We start from the raw sequence: 18,952 nt of genomic DNA on the forward strand, positions 1-18,952 counted from the left end.
ATTGCCCAGAAATTGTGAACACGACACTGTTCTTGTGCTTAAGGACAGGCAATAATGATGTCATCTTCCGTGTGGAACTGAACGGGTGGTTTATAGGCACTTAAAAAGCAGCTTGACCTTGGGCAAACTGCATACTCTCCGGCTTTTTCCTCCTCCCTTGCCTGTAATAGGTGAATCCACCTGGTTCAGGGTGACGTGAGGACTTGAGGGAAGGAAGAAGGGGACACCAACATTCCTTGGCTGAACCACGGAGCAGTGCTGGATGTCAAGGCCCAAGAACTTCTCCTGCCTGTCTCCTGCATGTCCACCTGCACCCCCCTCAAAGCCCAGTCTACAGGGTGGAGGTGCACCCCTCACCCACCACCACCACCACCACCCATCTCTCCCAAGCCAAAATCAGAAGTCAAAGATGTTTATTGTTCTACAGACACTCCTGAAAAGAGATCTAATTGAGAAAATATACAAAGCACTTCAAGAGTTTCATCTCCAGAGAGCACCAAAGTCTGACTGGAGGTGTCGGAGCCCTTCTCTTCAGGGCTGAGAACTGTTAGCATATCGAACGATCAGTAAAAACATGCAAAAGTGAGAAGGAAAAGGAAACGCTGCATTCCCCCAGAGGGGACTGGAATTCCAGAGAGGAGGCAGGGTTCCCAAGTACCAGCTGGCTCTCCCTCCCCTCCCCCCACCCACCCATGGCATCCTACAAGAGCTCTACCCCGGGGACAGCAGGGAGCCCCCCTCTCTCCGAAGGATTGAGCATCCCTGCTCAGTGCTCAGCTGGCAGGGTCGCCCCTGGACAGGAGAAGACACCCCCACCCTGTTGCTCTGTGGCTGTGGCTGGTGGGGACCCCACATGTGCTCCTGGAGGGCCAGCGCCCCCAGCCCTGGCTCCTTCCTTCTTTGGTTCCACCCGGAGATTGATTGTGCTTGACGGACTTATCTGAACCCCCCACCCCAAACTCCAGGCTCCCACAGGTGGGCTGAAGGCACTGACTAGAGAGTCCTGGGGACAGCCCCAGGACAGCCACCTTCCCTTGTGCTCTGGGAGGGGGGGGGTCCATTCTTGGGCACGTTCCCTCCATCCTCAGTTCAGGTCTGAGAGCTGGAAAGTAGGGGATGCGTGCGGAGCAAGCAAAAGGCCTTTTAGGCCCTTCCCAGTTGTGCAGATGTTCCTGAACCCCACTCCACACCCCCTCCCCCGACCCCATCCCTTCGCCAGAACCCCACATGCCTGGTTCCTTCCGTCCTGTCCTTCCCCTTGGGCCACCAGTGCCGCTGTGGGCCAGGGCCCCAGGGACCTGACCTCAAGATGTTGGTCACAGAAACCATCTTGGGGCGTCCCCTCCCTCCCCCACACCTGAGAGGTCAGCAAAGGGGGAGGTCTTGAGAGGTCACAGCTCTGGTACAAGGAGGCGGGCAGGGCTGGAGAGAAACGGGGAGAGAAACATCACATCTACGGGGAAGGCGTCCAAAGTACAAGCTAAGCAGGGTAAGGAGGGCCAGAGAGTGGCCGGAAGAGAAAACGGAGAGGGTGGGGGCGGGGCCTGGAAGATGGGGCGGGGCCTGGAGGGCGGGGGCGGGGCTTCACACCACCCCGCAGATGAGCGTCTCCACTACGAAGGTGTTCTCAAAGTGGCGGATGGCGTTGCAGTTCTTGGCCTCTCGTTTGTTGATCCCTGGGAGAGAACAGAGAAAGTCTAGTAAGACCTATGTCCTGGCCTAGAACTGGCTGGGCCACGAAGGCCACCAGCCTCGGAGCCTGAGCAGGGTCTCAGGACCAGGGGTGGGGAGGCCCAGGAAATGACACCCAGTTTCACCCAGAGGCAGCATAGTAGATGGCATGAGCGCAGTAGCCGGAGTCAGACCTCACAGCTCTGCCACCTTCCTGCTGTGTGATCTCAGGGCTGTCTGTTGACCTGTCTGCGCCCCTCCTTTCCTCATCTCTAAAAGGGACAGCAAGAATAAAAGATGACAAGGATGATGATGGTGATGACGACTCACACTGCCTTAGGAGGACACAGAGAGTGTAAAGCAGTGCCTGGCATGCAGTAAGTGCCCCGTTAACATGTGCTGTCGTTACTGCTGCTGCAATCCCAGCTCTCTGACAGCTGGTCTCCAGCTCTGGGGCCAGGCTCAGCTGGGCCGTGGTTTGGGCTCAGGGCAGGGGCCAAGGTGGGTGGAGATGGCCACTCACGCCTCCGGGTGGCCCGGCGCCGCAGGCGGTAGGTGTCCTTCCCGCTGCACAGGTGATAGATGAAGGAGCCCAGGGCCTCCTTGTCGCTGACGTGCTCCGTGACCACCATCTCCTCCTGGATGATGTACGTCTGAGGGAGGTAGGTCCCCCTCTGCAAAGGGAGAGCAGCCCAGCACCAGGTCAGTACCCGGGCCCAACTCTCAGGGTCCCCAACTGCCCACAGACCTCCCCCCACCGACATCCTTCTGCTCACTTGAGTCCCCTCAGCACCTGAAATGCCTGTCCAACATGCCCACCCCTTCATCCAGAGACCGCATGGCTCACCCTTCTGATGTCCCCGGGCACTTCCTGCACCTGCATTGCCAGTGAGTCATGTGTGTGAGCATGCGGGTGTGTGTGTGGGGGGCATGTGTGTGTGTATGTGCGTGTGAGTGTTGGCATGTGTGTGTGTGGACGTGTGCTCGCACACGCACGAGTCTGCCCCCCCACCCTAGGGGAAGTGCTCCTCCGAGGCAGGGCCCCGGTCTCCTCCCTGCACTGCTGTCAATAGAGCAACATGGGGCACGGCCATGAATGCTAAGGAAGCTGGTCTCGGTTCTTAAGTGAGGGAGGCAGGAGTGGGGGACTGGGGAGGCAGAAAGGAGAGGCATTGACTCTGTGTGAGGGAGAAGGGAGCTGCAGCCAGAGGGACTGACTAAGGGTGCTGGGACCAGCTGACAGCAATGCCCAGGCCCCCCCATCCCTGCTGGCCCCAGAAATCTCCCTTGTCTCATGGTGGTGGGGGGACAAAGGAGGGACAAGACACTACCAGGGTCCCGCTCACCTTCACATTCATGAGGAGCTCCCAGAAGTTGCGGGGGGGCAGTACGATGGTGGTGTTGAGCTCGATGACGTAGCACTTGTCCAGGGAGATGTCATGATAAGCGGTGAGACCCTGAGCAGAAAGAAAGGGCCACATCAGTGTCTGCAGGTGAGGACTTGGCCCCGGTGGGCTGTGTGAGGTGTGAACCCACAGTGCTCCCAGTGATGTACCCCGGATTCCTCAACATCTAGGTGGGGCTCCCTTCTCCCGCTCTCCTTTCCTAGGCTGTATCTATAGTAGATTCCACTTACTAGATGAAAACACTATCAAATGCTTCAGTTGTGACAAGGATTCTTCTCGGGAGGTTACACAGCTGAGCTCTGAGAATCAGGGTAACGCCCGACTATGTATCTCATCAAACCTGGGAGGTCCGGCCACCCCTGTGGACAGCCGGGACCCTTAGTGAGCGGCTCCTCCCCACCCCCGAGTGCTGCATCTTGATAAGATGTCAACGTGGAAAGAGCTCATTAAAAGGAACACTGGCCTCGCCCATGAGAGCCAGTGTCTGCAGCTGTCAGGTGGCCCAGGAGAAAATCAACCATGACGAGTTCATAGTCAGTGATAACCGCAAGAACTACATGATAAAGGTGGGGTCTCTAAACCCCGGATGGACCTAAACCATAGACGTCTGCACCACAGTTTGTACTGCATGGTTATGTACTCCAAGTTTGTACAAAGGGTGTGGGCATTCTCCCTTCACGTCTGTTGCTCCTTCTGATGCCCGCTCTCCACCCCCACCCCGGGCCCTGGCTGGCCTCACCCGCTGAAAGTCATGGATGATGTCTGCAGGGTCACCGCCCCCAAACTGGGGCACGGGCACGTTGATGCGCTCATAGTTCTCCTCGAGGTAGATCTTCACGTCCTCCTCCAGCTCCATGCGAGTGTGGGCCTGGGAGGACAGGGAGTCTTCGTAGAGGACGCCACAGTGGAAGAAGTTGTCTCGGGCCAGCTGAGCAAGGTGGGGAGCGGGGCGAGAGAGAGAGACAACCTGGTCACACAGGGCCCTCCGCGAGGCCCCTGCTGCCTGCCCAACCGCTCCTGGCTCTGAAGGCCTGGGGAAGCGGGAAGGGCAGGGCTGGGATGCCCATCTCACAGATGCAGAAACTGAGAAACACGGGAGTCAGGGAGGGTGAGCCAGGTGTGCCAGTTCCTAGGAGGATGATTTCGCTGAGGCTCAGCTTCCTCATCTGTAAAACAAAGTGACCCCTTAGACCCCTTCTGCCCACCAAGTCCATGAGTCTATGGCGGTGAAAGGGGATGGGCCAGTGGGAGGACAGATACCCGAGAAAGAGCCTGGGGTGGGGTGGGGTGCCACCCTCCACTGCCACCAGGGGGTGCCCGCCCACCCTTCCTGCTGCCTCTGCAGGGGGCCCTGGAGACCTTGGAGGGCCAGGAGGAAGGGGGAGGGACTGAGAGGCAGCCTTGTTATCAGATGCTGGTGGCAACCCCACCTCCTGCCCCTCCCCAAGCTGTGTTCAACTTCACACAAGCCCCACCACCTCCCCGGACCTGGGCCTCCTGAGGAACCTTGATAAACGCGGTGTCCCCCGTTTGAAGGGCCCGCTTATCATTCCATCAACAAGGGAAGGGAGGTGGCCGGGTGCAACCGAGGCCACGTGACTGACTGGTGGCCGCGGCGGGGGGGCGGGGGGGGGCCCCTCTGGCTCCTCCAGGTCATGACAGGCAGATGTCCCTTTCTGTTTCAGCTGTGCTCTCCCAGGAGGGTGAATCATCACACATGAATCATACCGTCCCAGGGGTCCCAGGGCGCAGGCGCGAGGCTGCTCTGAGGTTCCCCATGCCCTGAGAACCAGGCATGAGTCGGGGCTGCAATCAGAGGGGAAGTCCAGGACAGCAGCACAGCTGCAACAGGAAAAGGCCCCAGAAAGCAAAAACCAGGAACCAGGGGGAAAGCAGGTCGTGGGGGAGGGGAGGATGCCAAACAAAAGGGGAAGTGGGTGGGTGTCGGGAGCTGAGGTTTTAAGGGGAAAGTCACCCGGACTGCAAGCTCTTCAGTGAATTCCACCCTAGAGAAACTGGGGGACGAGGAAGTCAAAGCCCAGGGCTTGAGGGTGGGAAGGGGCCACTTGGGTCATAAGCGACTGGCAATTCCCAGCCTTTTGGTCACTGAGATTCCCCATGTTGTTATGTTTATGGTCATTAAGCAAACTTTCATTGAACTACCTTCCCTTCCGAGAACTTGGGGGCCCGGCCTCCCTCCCCAGGCAGATGACAGGCTGCTGTGACCATGGCCAGGTCTCTGGCCCAGCTTTGTGCCCAGGTGGCCTGGGCGAGCAGATGACGGGGTGTGATCTTGGGCGGGGGCCACCCTAACAGGGGGCGGAGCTGACTCTGTAAGCCACCCTCCACCTTTCATGGGTTGTAGCCCAGATGACCAGGCACAGAATGGGAATTCCTTGAAGCTCGACCTGCAGGGCACAGGGGGCCAGGCTCTGAAGGGCCTGCAGAGTTCTGGTTTCTGCTGCACCCCGAGTTTCTGGTGCTGATGCTCTGGGGTCACTGTGGGAAGGGGCTGCCAGCCTCACAGCCCAGATGCTAATCCTGGCTCCCCCATGATGGACTGTACTCCCAGGAGAGCTGTCAGCTTCAGATAGATGTGTCCAAAAAGACAGGTAAGGCCACTCCTCCAGACCCCACGGCAGTCAGAGGATGGGACCCCAGTCCTGTCTCGTGGACAGACCAGGGAGGAGGAGGAGGAGGCTGCGAATCTTCTAGGCTTGTGGGGCACTCCTCCCACCTGGGAGGTGGGGTGTTCACTTCCTCCTCTAAAGGCCACTGTTTCTCCCCTCCTCCCTCTGCCCACCTCACCTGAGCCAGGAAGAAGTATCTGTAGATGTAGACAGAGGCGAACACCAGGCCCATGAGCAGCACGACCATGCCCATCGACAAGTAGCACACGCCGCCCACGGAGCCCCCCTTCTTGTAGCGTTGGATGGGGGGCCGCTCTTCCTGCGGACGGCAGTGCAGGGTCAGCCTCATGGTGGTCCCACGTCTGCTGGGGATCCCTCCCGCCTCCCCCATTCCCCAAAGTGAGGCCTTACCCTGCTGGCTGGCAAGGAGCCTGGGGAGCAGAGGCGGGGGAGGGCGATGCTCAGGACATACAGAGCATCATCTGGAAGGAAAGGAAGCATCCCCAGGCCCCCAGCTGTTCCCTCTAAAGAGAAACCGAGCCCCACCTGGAAGCCACGTAAAATGACCCATAGGGACTCGGCAAGAGTATTTTGAAGCCCCTATGCTATTAGTCCTCTTCATTATACCAGCTGTGACCACAGTAGATTCTTTCAAACTGGGGATGGTGGTGGGGGGGGAAGCACAGATGTGACCTTGATGACCACACTGGGCCTCGGAACCTGTAGGAACCAGGGTGTACCAGGCAGGTTGGGAGCCACTGCATTGGACCAAGGAGGTTCCCAGTAGCTCACTGGTGGGGACAGGGCTCTAGGAGGCCCCCAGCATGGGCATGCATGCCTGTCCCCTCTGGCCACCTTAGGCAGCGAGCAGTCTGCTGGGCAGCGATGGAATCACCGGGCACTGGTGTGGAGCAGGCTGTCAGGAGCAGAGCCCACGGGGTGGAGTCTAGAGGCTTCTGGAAGCCAGGGCCCCTCTGCCGGGACGGAAACGTGGCTGTGGCGGCCAGGGCAGGAGGTTCCTGGAAACACCCTCTCTGGGGAGCCAGGCCCCGGCTCGGGACAAGTAGTTACAGGGCTGCCAAGAAGTAAACCATCCTGACCCAACTCCGGTCCACACCCATCTGGGCCAGCAGTTGGAGGTGGGTGTGTAACTCAGAAACCCTGCTCTCCCCAGAGTACTGGACTGAGAGTCTAGTGACTTGGGGCTCTTACCCAGCTGTGTGGCCTGGGCCATCGCTCCTCTTTATCCTTGCCACCTCTGCCCTACCCCAGGCCTCATTCACCCTGGAGACCTCGTGAAGGCCCAGGCCTGGCTCTGCCTCCAGGGTCCACCATTCAACCCTGCCTCTATGGTGTTCGGACGCAGCTGGGTGAGTGTAGGGGCCGGTACCCCGCTCCACCCCCAACCTCGGGGAGCTGAGGCAGAGTTGGGGGTGCAGAGGGGAGGCCCAGAGCCCGGACCCTCTCACTGTCTGCTTAGCCCTCTGTGTGCTTCCACTCTTCACCCTGCAGCCAAGTGGCTGGGAGTGTAGACACAGTTCAGGTTGAAGTTGCCCAGGACAGGCCCTTACTAAGTGCATACAGTGGGCTCAGCCTGGAAGGGGTGGGGTGCAGGCCTGCTGTGCTTGGAGCACATGGGAGGGTGGGACCGGGGCCTCAGAGAGCAGAAGGGCGTCCCCTGTGGGGCCGGGTGAAGCCTCCTGCCTGGGGCTCTCCCCTCTCCCCACACCCTTCCTGCAGGAAAGTGAAAGTGAAGTTGCTCAGTCGTGTCCGACTCTTCGAGACCCCATGGACTGTAGCCTACCAGGCTCCCCAGTCCATGGAATTTTCCAGGCAGTACTGGAGTGGGTTGCCATTTCCTTCTCCAGGGGATCTTCCCAACCCAGGGATGGAACCCTGGTGTCCCACGTTGCAGGCATAGTAAATGCCTGAAAGATGTACCCCCATCTCTAGGCACACGTATCACCAGGCCAGTGACCCCCACCCCACCCCCCTGCCTCCAGCACCCTGGGATGGAGACAGAGGATGGAGAGGTGCCCCTGCCCATCCTGTCCCCCTCACAGGCTGGGCTATCTGCAGCCTGGGGCCTCTCCCCACCCTGGCCCTACTATGGGGTCCCTGTGATCCGAAGAAGCACCTGGTGAGACCACCCGCCTGGCTGGCCTCTCCCCAGCACCCCGGGGCTCCCTGGCAGCACTGACCATGGTCACTAGTGCATGTGGCCACTGCCCACAGGACAGTTGCCAGCAGTGGGCAGGGGGCTGCAAGGGCTTTGACTCTCCAATGGGCTCCCAGGATCAGCACAGGACAGGGTGACCAACGGCCGAGCTTGGCGAGTGACTCACAGGAACAAGCCACCCAAGGAGCTCCAGCCATCCTAAGTGGGTCCCCAGGAAAGGTGGGTGACCCAAAAGATAGGCCAGGTACCACACCCCTCTGCAAATCCTGCCCTGGGGACACAACATTTGTATTCAGTGAGATGGGTGGGGCTGCAGAAGCCAGAGGTGCCCCCAGCAGGGGCCGCGTGCACGTGTAAGGGAGCCTCTGACCCTCACGTGTAAGGGAGCCTCTGACCCTCCGACGGTCCTCCTGTGAAATGTGAACAGACTCTTTCTGACAGGGTTTTGTTGGGATTAAAGGAGACACAGGCCCTGAAAGCCCTTTGAAAAGGATCAAGTGTTAGATAAAAATAGCAGGTCTTTATCAGCTAAACCATTCCTTTTTAGGGCCACCACCGCAGCCAGCTGTCGAGGCTGCACTGTGGCCATGCTTTGCTCCAGAGAAGCAAAAGCAAGCCTGTGAGAATTGCTTAAAAAAAAAAAACAAACAGAAAACCACCCAACAACAACAAAAAAGTCAATGGTTATAAAGCAAGAGCGGGGTGGGGGCCTGTCCATAATTGAAGTTCAGGAACAAGGTGAGGCCTACCAGTTTTACAGCCGCCTTTCAGCTCCTGGTTGGGGCAGGTGCCTGGGGGAGGAGCTGGGTAGGGCACCGAGGTTGGGAGAGAGGTCATTAAGGATGGCAAGGGAGGAGGGGCCCCAGAGGAAAGTGAGGCCAGGCTAGTGTGGCCAAGAAGGACAGTCTCCAGCCGGGACCCCTTGATGCCCCACGCCCATGTCCTCATATGTCTCTGTGGAGGTCCCTGTGAAGGCTTGGGACGGTCCCCCCACCTTTCCCAGACGTGGACAGTGGTTCCTGATCCTGCTTCCCACGTGGCACAGTGGTAAAGAACCTGCCTGCCAATGCAGGAGACACAAGAGATGCGGGTTTGATCCCTGGGTTGGGAAGATTCCCTGGAGCAGGCAATGGCAACCCACTCCAGCATTCTTGACTAGAGGATCCCACAGACAGAGGAGCCTGGCGGGCTGCAGTCCATGGGGTTGCAAGGAGTTGGACATGGCTGAGCACACACACACATCCTGCCCCTACTAACGGTCCTGAGTGCACACCCGTGGCTCACGCCCTGCTCCCCTCCCTACCTGACACCCCTCTGCCCTGGCATTCCAGGGGCCAACTCCCCAGGAGCAACATGGCTGAGCAGCGGCGACTGGGGAGAGCAGACCCAGAGCCTGCTGGTATCCCAGCTTCCAGACAGAGGCACTGGGAGGTAAAGCCCCACAGGGGTGGGCCGCCCTCCGAGGCCTCTGGGGAGCCTGGGCCAGAACCCAGGGCCTCATCCTTAGGATCCTAACTGCTCAGTGCACCCAGGATGTCGGCTGAGGAGGGTCCTTCCTGAAGTCGCCACCCCCACCCTCAGCTGCTTCACCTGTCATGCTGGAGCTCCAAGAGAATGCCTGCCCTCATATGGAGCAGTTACTCCCCAGCCAGGGATTTGGGGGGCTTCCAGGAAGCAGGAAAAGACAGTTTCCATGGCAGCTGGGCGTCCTGGGCAACAGGCCTCACTGTGCGCTTGTGTGGAGCATGTGGGCCACGTGTCTGGGACCCAGGAGGGGCCCAGGCCTCGGCCGGCATGTCTCACGGAGCCCACGGTAGTGTTCACTAAATGATTTGGCAAAGCCAGGGCCTCAAGAGTCTGAGGAACTCAGCCAACTGAAGCATTAACTCAGAAGACCTCCCCCCAACCCCCGCCACCAATCCCCTGCCCCAGGGCTCATGGAGAGAGCTCCCAGCGGCTTTCCCTCAGTAACAATGTCCAGAATAGCTGCAAGCAGATGAAACTCCAGTTGCAGGCTGCGCGGAGGAGGGTGGCAGGGAAGCCAGAAATGCACCCACTGTGGGCGCAAGCCGACGGCCGTGGCCGGGATCCCCACCCTCACCTCCCCAGCATCATTCCTTCTTCCTGAGCATCTTTCTTTCCCAGGCTGCAGATCACAGAGACAAGGCCACCAGTGAGAGAGACACTGTGTGTGTGGGTGAGAGAGAGAAACAAGCCTCGCAGGGGTAAGGGGGCTGGGCCTCTTCGCAGAGCTGTGCTCAGAAGTGCAGACATCAGCGGGGTGAATGCTGAAGACTAGTCGTGAACCCTCCATCAGTGAAACCCAGGGTGGCCCAGGGACCCACTGCTGCCCCAGGAAGGGTGTGGGCCGAGAACACTCCCCACAGCCCTCTGCTCTGCTCGTTTGCTCTCCTGTTCTGCTCCTGACAGGCAAGGGGAGACCCCAGAGAACAAAGGCTGGGGAAGACAGACGCAGAGCCGGCAGAGCGCTCCTGGGGTACACGGTTCGCCAGGCACTGGCTGCGCTCCCCTGGTCTCAGAAACATTTTTTTCTTTCTGGTAAGAGAAACTCGTCCTCTGTGGCAATCTGCTGACAGCCTGGAAACATGCAAGGACCGACGGGCTGAGGGGAGTACGAAGAGGAGAGGGAAAGGAGAGAGAAAGCAGAAAAAAGTCGCCGTGGCCCAAGCCCAGATGCCAGAGCCCCTCAGGGAAGGCCTGGGGTTGGGGGCAGGACCGCCCAGCCACGGAGGTCCTCTTAGCCCAGCCCACGGGGCTGGTGGGTGGGGAGGGGGCCCTGGGACCCGAGGATGCAGAGCCCTGCTCCACCCTCTGGGCTGGTTAGGGGACCCTCCCCCCACGCTCACCCCACTCCTGGAGACCCAGCTCCTTCCCGCCAAGGACCTGAGGCCGGGAGGTGGAAAGTGAAATCTGATCCCCAGGTATGTGGGCTGGGGGAGGGGGTGACATTAATCAAAGGCCAAAGCCAAGGAGAAAATTACAGCACTGCGAAGATGACTGTATTGACCTCACTTCTCCCCTCTTGGAGGCCCCCAGCCCAATCGTTCCTGTACATGCCCACACCTGGCTCTGTGCGTGTGCATGTGTAGAACACATGGGTGAGCAAAGACAGAGGCAGATGGTGGGGAGAGGGGAAGTGGGCTGAGACGCGTAGGGCTGGCCAGAGGGTGCTAAGAGGGGTGCTTCCCGTCCAGCCCACTTTCCGAGCTGGCTTCTGGCCAGCTGCCCATCAGTGCAGGCAACTCATTATCTCAGAGGCAAGCACCACGTGGGGAGGGTGGGCAGCTGGAGGCCCAGATGGGCCCCCACCCCCATCCCTCTCCGGCCCCACCGAGGCGCTTCCTTCCAGCAGCAGGTCTGGGGACAAAATCCTCCTTGTTTCACTTTTCTGCAGAGAAGCAGAGGGAGGCCCACAGCGAGGGCCCACTACCCCTAGCCTGGGCCCGGGGGCCTGCACTCAGGTTGACATTTTACTGTGACAGCTTAGAGGGTGGCTTCATGGGGGAGAGGCACTCAGGAATGCCTCTGTTCATCAGTTGGTCCTTCCAAGGCTTTAAGTCTTATTTTTGATTCAGTTCAGTGACCAGGGATGGTTCCAGGGTCACCCCCAGCCAAAAGAGACCTTCTAATAAGCTTTCCTCTGACAGCCCATGTGGTTCAGACAGTAAAGGATCTGCCTGCAATGCGGGACACCTAGGTTAGATCCCTGGGTGAGGAAGATCCCCTGGAGAAGGGAATGGCAACCTACTCCAGTATTCTTGCCTGGGAAATCCCACGGACAGAGGAGCCTGGCAGGCTAGAGTTCACGGGGTTGCAAAGAGTCAAAATGAATGAAGAACACTCGCTATAATAGACTGAGTAACTAACACTTCCACATTCTGACAACCCATCAGCACGGGACCAACTCAAATGCCCTGTTTTGGTGAAGCAGTCCCTGCTCATGCTGTCCTGGGCTACTGTAAATGCTGGGCGCTTCCTGAACTTACTGGTGAGGCAGGTGGCCATGCAGAGGGAGGGGGTGGCCATGGCAGAGGGGCTTGCTCTACATCAGGCACTGGATGTGGGGGCAGTGTGCCCACTGGCCGGTTAAGGCCACAAGAGGTTCACAGAAGTGAACTCTCTTCCCAAGGCTCCAATTCCATCAGGGGACTGGCAGAGCCAACGTGCAACACCCAAAAGCCTCCCCTGACCCCTCAGGGCTGAGAAGCTGTGAAAGTTCATTAATAAGCAGATCTGATGTAAAGGTACTGGGGTATTAATCCTCCTCCTGGGGCCCAATGGCTCCCCCTTGCCAGTTAAGAGTGAGGGGACCCTGCCCAACTAACAAGGTTTGCCGGGGGTAGGGGAAGCACACTCAGCAGGCTCGAGGCCACTGCAAACAGCCCCCAGGGAAGAAGATGTTGATATTTCCATTTCATGCTGGGTGAGGGGGAAGAGAGGACACTGGACTTGGGAGCCAGAAGCTGGATGTCAGATACTGCCAAGGCGATGCTGGCATCCGCCATCCCTCCCGACACCACAAGCAGGCTGCCACTGGAGAATGTGCGGCTCCTGCGAAATCCGGCAGACCTTCTGATGGAGTTTGAATTGCATCCTCCCACTGTCTGGCTGGTCCTCCCTCCTGCCTGAATCTTGTAGCTCTGGGCGTCAGGGTCCAGTTTTCCAGGCCTCAGCTGGGTACCTGGCTCTGGGAGAAGCAGCTGGGAGAAGAAAGGGGTGAGCGTCCTGCACTCTCTGGGGGCAGAGGGGGTAGGAAGGAGGTTTAAAGAGCCTCTTGCAAACTTTAAAAGCTGCAGGCCAGGCCTTCAAATAGGAAATGTCCCCTTCCCATCCAAGCATCAGAAGACGAAGCTGCTCTGATCCGGGCTGCAGAGCAAACCCCCCAACCCAGCCCGGGTGTTACTGATGCCGCAGTGACCACGCCAGGGCAGGGGAGCTCGCCAAGGCTATTCCTGGAATTCTGCACTCAGGGAATCTTTGCTCAGGTGTGTGACACCCACCTCTGACCACCCTCTCCTGTGTCCCCTTCTCTCGGGGCACAGGTCATTCTGCAGCACCCGGCCTGCCATACCCTAGCAAGGTTTAGTTGGAGCCATCAATTTGGGGAGGGGCCTTGGTGCTGAGGAAGACATCCCAGTAGCCAGCAACGGGATGGGCGGCGTAGACACCTTTGCCGGGGCCACTCCAGAGCCAGACTGAACCAAGCTCTCCCTCCCCTCCTCGCCCGCCACGCGTCCGGCCCCTCTGGGTCCTCCCCTGGTCAGACTCCTCGCAGCTCAGACAGTTTTCCACGGGCGGAAATGCCTCCTCTACCCCAGGCCCGAGGGAAAGAGGAGGAGGGGAGCTGGCGGGGGCGGGGTGCACCGAGGTCCGCCTCCACAAAGCGCAGGCTCAGGGATGGAGGGCACCGGGGCAACGCGGGCTGGACGGGGTAGCCCAGAGCTCCAGAGGGCCGGGAGAGGAAGGAAGAGGAGGGTAGGGAGGCCCAGGCGGCCTGGGGTAGGGTGGGATCACGGCACCCAAACTCTCAATCCCGAATCTCGAATCCCGGACGTGCGGCCAGGCGAGTTCTGGTTTATTTTCATTTCATGTCTCATCACTTTCTGATCCACTAATTCAGGTGCGGACTAACAGTACATCCCTCGCCCCTCGCCACCCCCCCCCCTCCCCGCCACCAGCAGTCTCCCGTTTGGGACGAAATCCACAGTCCCTCCCCCTTCGTTGGCACCAGACCCCCCATCTCCTTTATTCCCCACCAATCACAACCCACCACCCTACTTTGGGGAAAACAATGTCCAACTCTTCTCCCATCCCCCACCTGGGGACTCGACCCGCGGCCCCTCCTCCCTGATTGGAACCAGACGACTATACCCCCCACCAACATTCCTCGAACTTTTTCGGACCAGCCCCCTCCCCTCTTTGGGGACCAGCGCCTAGGGCCCCCCTCCACTTTTGGAAGAGACCTGGAGCTCTTCCCCGCCTGGGACAGCGACCGGGCCCCCTCCGATTCTTCAGACTTAACGCTTTCTGCTGCCGCTGAATATCGGGACCCAAGCCCCCTCCCCACTTCCGGATGGGAAGACCCATCCCGGACTCCCAGCCCCCGCCCCTCCGCTCCAGACGCCGGGGTCCCGATTCGCCTCGGGCAGTCGCCGGAGGCAGCCGGGCGACCTTCGGTCCCCCGCACCCCCGGCCGCCGGACATCCCCGGCCCTTCTCACCCGAGCCGGCGTCAGCAGGATCTCAGCGGCCGGGGTGGGCGCTGGGGCCGAGGCCGAGGCCGAGGCCGAAGCCTTGTCGGTCTTGTCGCCCTTGATGCCGGCCACCGCCGGCTGGAAGCTTATCTTCACCATGGCTGCGCCGGCCCGAGCGTCCGCCCTGCAGCCTCCGCCCGAGCAAAAGCCACTCGGTGCAGCCTCTCTCTGTAGCACCGCCGCTCGGCTCTCCGCAGGCACCGGAAGTTTGGATCTCTTTCGGGTCCTTTTCTCTAACCCCACCCCCAGCCCTCCCCACCCCCGGCCCGCCCCCACCCCCACGAGGGAGGGCCTTGGCGCCAGCCGCGCCTGCGCCCCCTACCCGCGGTCGGGGCTCGCAGTGACCCCTGCCGGGCGCGCTGCTCCAACCTGGGAACGTCTGAGGTTCCCGCAACCGCTCACTCACTTAGTCCGTCCATCCATCCATCCATCCGTGCATCCATCCATTCGTCCAATCAGGCATGGACTCTGTCCCCCTCTGCCGCCGCCTTATCCCTTCCAGCTGCTTCTCCAAGACCAGCATCCTCAGAGTACACAGTCTTTGTTGAATCCGTGTTTGCCGGGCAAAGGCATCTTCTAGACAAGTTTCCCACTCCCTTTACCCCACTTCCTATCCCCTTCTTCGGAAATGCTGGAGCCCCTGGTGTACCTGGTCCCACAGCTCCGTCCTCCCACTTCCTCTTCCGACGTGTCCTGGACCCTGCGAGGAGGCTTCAGGGCCAGGTGCCTAACTGTTTGTCTTTGTCCTGCCGTCCTGCCTCTTGAACCCATCTGCACCTCCTTTATTCTCCATCAGTCTTTTCCCTTCATCCTTAGTCCCCGCAGAATCTTCCTGACGGCCCCTGGGGGTGAATGCGGAGCATCAGGAGAGTAGAGAAATGAAGACAGCCCCTGTTCTTTGACTCTCTTGGTTACCTGCAGTAAGGGTCCTGTGGGCCATTTCTCAACCACCCAGGGGGATTCTGGCAAGTGTGATGGAAAGATCCGCAGGACAGGGTATCTAGAGGCTCATTCCTCATCTTGGGATGGCTTTGGTATGCTCACCACGCCCTGCTCCGTGACTCCTCTCACTCTCCGGTGGACCCTGCGGAGCAGCCAGGATTGGCCCCAGGGGAAGGTGTCCTGGAATCAACCCCTGCAACAGTTCATTTAGAGACTGAAATCTCAAATGTGAATTTTTACGTGTTGTACCTCTTTCTCCAAAATGAATCGTTGTGTGCTGTTCTTAAAAGAGATCTGGTTTATTACAATGTAAAGCACTGGTCATTTACAGCTTACCATCATAATTAAGCCCTAGAAGGTCAGTGGACCACTGCTGGAAATGCAGTAGTCTCAGAAAAGTATCTACCACCACCCTCAGAGTTCTATCAGCTCTCCAGAGCTTATCCATTTTATAACTGAAAGTTTGTACCTTTTGACCAGCCTCTCCCTATTTCTCCCATCCCCAGCCTGTGGTAACCACCATGCTGTCTCTGGTTCCAGGACCTAAACTATTTTAGGTTCCACATATAAATAAGATCACAGGTAGCGTTTGTCTTTGTCTGTCTGGTTTAGTTCACTTATGCATAACATCCTCCAGGGTCATCCATGTTGTCACAAGTGGCAGGATTTTCTTAATTTTTATGGCTGAATAATATTCCACTTTATAGATACACCACATTTCTTTTCATCCATTCATCTATCAGTGGACATTTAGGTTGTACCCATGTCTTGGCTATTGTGACTAATGCTGCAGTGGACATGAGAGTGCAGATATCTTTTCAAGACACTGATTTCATTTCCTTTGGCTGTATACCCAGTAGTGGAATTGCCAGAGCACATGGCAGTTCTATTTTTAATTTTTTGAGGCACCTCCATACATTTTCCATAATGGCTATACCTGCTAAGTATATTAAGTATACTGAGGAGAGAGTTCTGCTGAAAAAAAATCAATAGAAGGATACAAATCTCTGGGAAATCTAATTAAAAAATAAGAGAGAAAGTATCAGTCCATTTCTATATCTTATAGAAAGAAGATGTAACTATAGATAAGGTGGATATTACAAATTATAATGTATTTTATATATAATTATATCTAATAAATATAAATATCCTGAAGTGATGATTTTATTGAAAAGCAGTTTTTGGCCAAAATGGAGCCAAGAAGTAGTAGAAAATCTTAATGCCCTATAATCAAGGAAACCACTGGAAAAAGTTCTCAAACAATTATCTCAAAAAATAGTTCTGAGCAGCCAGACCAATTAACTGGATAATAATTCTTTCCAACTAAAGCAACAGTTAATTCCACTGATGCTCTGATGAATTTTAGGCATAGATGATATATTCTGATAGAAAAATCTGACAAATAAAAGAGAAAAACAATTTTAGTTATGAATAGAGATACAAAAATTCAACAGTAATTATAAGAAAAATGAAGTGCCATCAAGTAGGCTCCTAAGAATAAAGACACAGATTTTGTGTTTGAAAATCTGTTTGGGGAGAAATGGCTTTGTAAAATAATGCTTAAGAGTAATAGTTATTCAAACTTGAAAAGCAGAGAAAAGCATAAAGAAAACAAAACAAGTATTATGACAAAACCCACAATAACCACTATTAATGTGCTGTTATTTTCTCTCCAATATTTTTTACTCTGTGTGTGTGTGTGTGCGTGTGTGTGTGTGTTACAAAACTGGAACCACATATTGTGTCTGTGTTTGTGTTCTCAGCTGAGGGTAATTGTGACCCTCAGGGAACACTTAATAATGTTTGGTGACATTTTCGGTTGTCACAATGCAGAAGAGGAGGGGGGCAGGGTAGGTGATACCGGCCTCTAGTGGGTATAGAGACCAGAGATGCAGCTGAACATGTTTTAATGCACAAGACAAAGAATTAGGCTGTGTAAAAATATCAATAGTGCCAAGGTTGAGAAACCCTGATTAATATCCTGTCTTTTTTCTTAAGATTTCCATATTTTCTCATGTCATAGGCAGAAATCTCCCCCTTCCCTGTCCCTGCAGCCCATGCCCTAGTGTCTGGACCCTGTGAATTTACCTTGAATGGTGAAAGGAACTTTGCCGACGTAATTAAGGTTGCGTGCGTGCTAAGTCACTTCAGTCGTGTTTGACTCTTTGTGACCCTGTGGACTGTAGACTGCCAGTCTCCTCTGTCCATGTGATTCTCCAGGCAAGAATACTGGAGTGGGTTGCCATGCCCTTCTCCAGGGGATCTTCCCGGCTCAGGGATGGAACTTGCATCTCTTATGTCTCCTGCATTTGCAGGCAGGTTCTTTACCACAAGTGCTCCCCCCTCCCCAATTAAGGTTACTGCTACTGCTGCTGCTAAGTCACTTCAGTCGTGTCCGACTCTGTGCGACCCCATAGACGGCAGCCCACCAGGCTCCCCCGTCCCTGGGATTGTCCAGGCAAGAACACTGGAGTGGGTTGCCATTTCCTTCTCCAGTGTATGAAAGTGAAAAGTGAAAGTCAAGTCGCTCAGTCGTGTCTGACCCTCAGCAACCCCATGGACTGCAGCCTTCCAGGCTCCTCCATCCATGGGATTTTCCAGGCAGGAGTACTGAAGTGGGGTGCCATTGCCTTCTCCACAATTAAGGTTATGAGCCTTAAAATAGGAAGATGATCATGGATTATCTGTGTGAGCCCAAGCTAATCACATAGGCTCTTAAAAGCAGAGCACTTTCTCTGGCTAGAGTGAGAAGGATGTAGCAGAAGGAGAATGCAGAGAGATTTGAACTCTGACTGGATGTAGTGTTGCTGGTTTGAAGATGAGGCGGGTGGGAAGAGAGAGGTTGTTGTCAGGTAAGCAGGTGCCCTTAAATAAAGGAGGGGGCTTCCAGCTGAGAGCAAGAAGATGGAGACCTCCATCCTACATCCACACAGAGCTGGATTCTTCCCACAACCTGAGTGAGCCTGGAAGGACATCCCTGTCCAAAGCCTCAGATAAGGAGTCCAAGCTGGCTGGCGCCTTGCTTTTGACCTTGTGAGATCAGCTGCGGAGAAAACAGTGGAGCCCATCTCTACTGTTGACCTACAGAACTCTGAGCTGAGCAGGCTGTATTGCACCAAAGAAGTCATATAAAACAAATACATTTGACTTGATTAAAAACTGTCTCATATTCATGAATCTCTTGGTGTGTAAATCTTGTTTTAAAACGTGTCTTTTTCCTTAAATTTATTTATTTTTAATTGGAGATAATTGCTTTACAATATTGTGTAGGTTTCTGCCGGGTATCAACATGAATCAGCCATAGGTACATGTAGGTCCCCTCCCTCTGGAACCTCCCTCCCACCTCATCCCACTCCTCTAGGTTGTCACGGAGCACTGGATTTGAGCTCCCTGCATCATACAACAAATTTCCACTGGCTGTCTAATTTCACATATGGTAATATATGTGTTTCAATGCTACTCTCTCAATTCATCCCACCCTCTCCTTCCCTCCCCATGTCCGCAAGTCTGTTCTTCACGTCCATGTCTCAGTTGCTGCCCTGCAGATGCGTTCATCAGTATCTGATACCGAACCTATAGGATACGTCCATCAGATATGTTCAACATATAGCTCATCAGTTACTATATGATATTTGTTATTCCCGTTTGTAAGTCTTCAGGCTGTTTTTCAAACATTGCCATGGTCCTCTCCAGAAATTTTTATTCCGTTTATCCTCAGTCATGCTTGCTTGTGAGAAACGGCTATACCACCTTTGGTGAAGTCGTTTACAATGTGTCCTTTAATTTGATAAGAAAAAACATATATCTCAATATTATAATTTTAAAAATTGAATCATAGTTGTTTTTCAAT

The 18,952-nt window shown here is 56.0% G+C and overlaps 1 protein-coding gene across 1 annotated transcript; it reads right to left on the reverse strand.

The window, feature by feature from the left end:
- Window positions 1–396: 396 nt before the first annotated feature.
- On the reverse strand, window positions 397–14,381 carry ITM2C (integral membrane protein 2C). The gene is made up of 6 exons (XM_070385311.1): window positions 14,128–14,381; window positions 5,886–6,026; window positions 3,817–4,005; window positions 3,018–3,128; window positions 2,195–2,345; window positions 397–1,676 (listed from the first exon to the last, which is right to left on the reverse strand). Exons 1-6 carry the CDS (start codon window positions 14,257–14,259, stop codon window positions 1,585–1,587), a joined length of 816 nt encoding a protein of 271 aa, XP_070241412.1. The 5' UTR covers window positions 14,260–14,381; the 3' UTR covers window positions 397–1,584.
- Between the last annotated feature and the right edge of the window lie 4,571 nt (window positions 14,382–18,952).

The sequence above is a fragment of the Bos mutus genome, chromosome 2 (assembly GCF_027580195.1).
Source record: "Bos mutus isolate GX-2022 chromosome 2, NWIPB_WYAK_1.1, whole genome shotgun sequence".
Lineage (NCBI taxonomy): Eukaryota > Metazoa > Chordata > Mammalia > Artiodactyla > Bovidae > Bos > Bos mutus.